Source organism: Diceros bicornis, chromosome 7 (assembly GCF_020826845.1).
Source record: "Diceros bicornis minor isolate mBicDic1 chromosome 7, mDicBic1.mat.cur, whole genome shotgun sequence".
In the NCBI taxonomy this organism is placed as follows: Eukaryota; Metazoa; Chordata; class Mammalia; order Perissodactyla; family Rhinocerotidae; genus Diceros; species Diceros bicornis.
Window position 1 is genome coordinate 60,900,772 of NC_080746.1, and position 2,279 is coordinate 60,903,050.

Consider the following 2,279-nt stretch of genomic DNA (forward strand, 5'->3'; position numbering starts at 1 on the left):
AATATAAAATTTTAGAAGAATTTATAAGAGAAAATCTTCATAACCCAAAGTTAGGCAATAAATTTCTTACATGTGACACAAAAAGCATGATCCATAAAAGAAAAGAAGATAAATTAGACTTCACTAGAATAAAATTATTTCAATATAAATTTACTCATGGCTTAACAAGTCCCAAATACTATACTAAATACTGGGTTTTGAAAGATGAATAATAATTAAAGTTTTGATGTAATTTTTTTTTACTTCCTATGTATCTTTTATATTGTTTCTACTCACTGAAGTCAGTATACTTACCAAGCTTCATTAGCCTATATGAATCCAAAATTTAATTGAAAAGTTTTCCACTTCAAGGAAATGCTAATTCATTTTCAACGTTTCCTGTTTAATAAAATCCTTATCTTTGTTGATGATCTGGTGAATTACAAACCTTGCAAAGTCAAACTCATCTGATTGTTAAGAATTTAAAGAATCCTTCCCTGATTCTTTTAGTTTTAACACCATAAATAATAGGATTCATCATAGGTGGAATAAGAAGATATATATTTGCTATAAAAATGTGGATATGTGGAGCAATGTGGTGACCAAATCTATGCGTGAGAAAAGAGAAAAAAGCTGGTGTATAAAACACCAATATGACCCATACATGGGAGACACAGGTACTTAAGGTCCTGAGGCGAGCAGCTTTGGATGGGAGACTGAAGACCGTGAAAAGAATAAGGACATAGGAACAGATGATCAATATGAAATCCAGTCCCCCTGTCAAGAATGCCACAATTAGGCTGTAGGCTCTACGAATCTCGGTCTCAGTGCAAACCAGCTTTATCAGGGCCATAAACTCACAATAAGTATGGGAAATAACATTAGTTTTGCAGTAGGAAAGCCACCTCAATAGGAAGGGGTGTGGACTGAGGAGGACAGCTCCCCTGAAGACAATGAGCAAACCCAAGCCTACAATCACATCAGGTGTTAAGATAGTGGAATGTCTCAGTGAGTGGCAGATGGCTACATAGCGGTCAAAAGCCATGGCCAAGATAAATCCAGATTCCATAGTAGACAGAGAATGGATAAGATACATTTGAGTGAGGCAGGCTTCAAAGTAGATCTTCCTACCATTGAACCAGAAGAGACTGAGTATCTTGGGAAGTGTAGAAGAAGTAAGCATCAAATCAGCCACTGAGAGCATGCATAGAAAGAGGTACATAGGTTCATGAAGTTTGCAATCTCTCTTGACAATTAATAAAAGGGTAACATTTCCCATCAGTGACAGTAGGTAGACCAGGCAGAAAGGGATAGAAATCCATATGTGGGCAGCCTCCAATCCTGGAATGCCAAGCAGTAGGAAGAAGGTAGGTTGAATATCGGTCTTGTTGTGACCTAACATTATCCAAACGATGGATATGACATGATCCTGTCCAAATTAAAAATCACAAAGATTATGAATATATGAAGACCAATGTTTTTCTCATTATTACTGGCTGGGAGAGATGTTGACATCCAATAATGTATAAGTGGCTATTGAATGATTTCTTCAGTAACATAATCTTTCAATGCATCAAATACATTAGACTGTGCATTTTTGGGTAAGAAAAACAACAGAAAGGTATTCTTTCTCTCTTTTTTTCTTTCTTTCTCTCTCTCTCTCCCCCTTGCCTATTTTTCAGGATGTGTTGTCCAGTTGGCTAGATAAAGTTTGGTAATATTATATAGTACTACAGAGGTAGTAGTCGATATATTGCTGAATATGGAGATACAGTTTTCTATCATCTGAAACAATCAAAAAAGTAAAAGCTGAATATTATGGATAAGATCAACCATTTGTATATTTAACCCCTCTTACTCTTTCCTAATGATAGGGCTTATAGATATAAGGAAAAGAAGACTTGAGAGATACTATAGAACAATTGTGGCAATGAAGAAGTGTGAACAAAACTGGTCTTATACTGAAGGGTGAGTCATTATGTTAATAAAGGAAGGACTCTTATCTTCATAAAATCAACCAAACTTAATGGTAAGAAATCATCATTTTGCAAAGACAACCCAATAGAGAAAATGACTATGTCTTAAAAACATTGATGCTCAGTTTACTAGATATTTGTGCTCTTTTGTAAATGATCAATTAAACTCTTCCAGAAAGTGTGTGTGAAGAATATATTCCTCAGTCATATAATACACTTGACGCTTATATTTGCTTCCCAAGTAAATATCTAAATACAACTTTTGGCTCCAGATATCAGATTACCAGAGAACGTGCCTTGGAGTTGTGAACAATTATTTTGGAA

General features: G+C 35.0%; 1 protein-coding gene across 1 annotated transcript; it reads right to left on the minus strand.

Moving 5' to 3' along the window:
- Window positions 1-442: 442 nt before the first annotated feature.
- LOC131409046 (olfactory receptor 52K2-like) lies at window positions 443-1,381 on the minus strand. The gene has a single exon (XM_058546249.1). The coding sequence runs from the start codon at window positions 1,379-1,381 to the stop codon at window positions 443-445; it is 939 nt and encodes a 312-aa protein (XP_058402232.1).
- Between the last annotated feature and the right edge of the window lie 898 nt (window positions 1,382-2,279).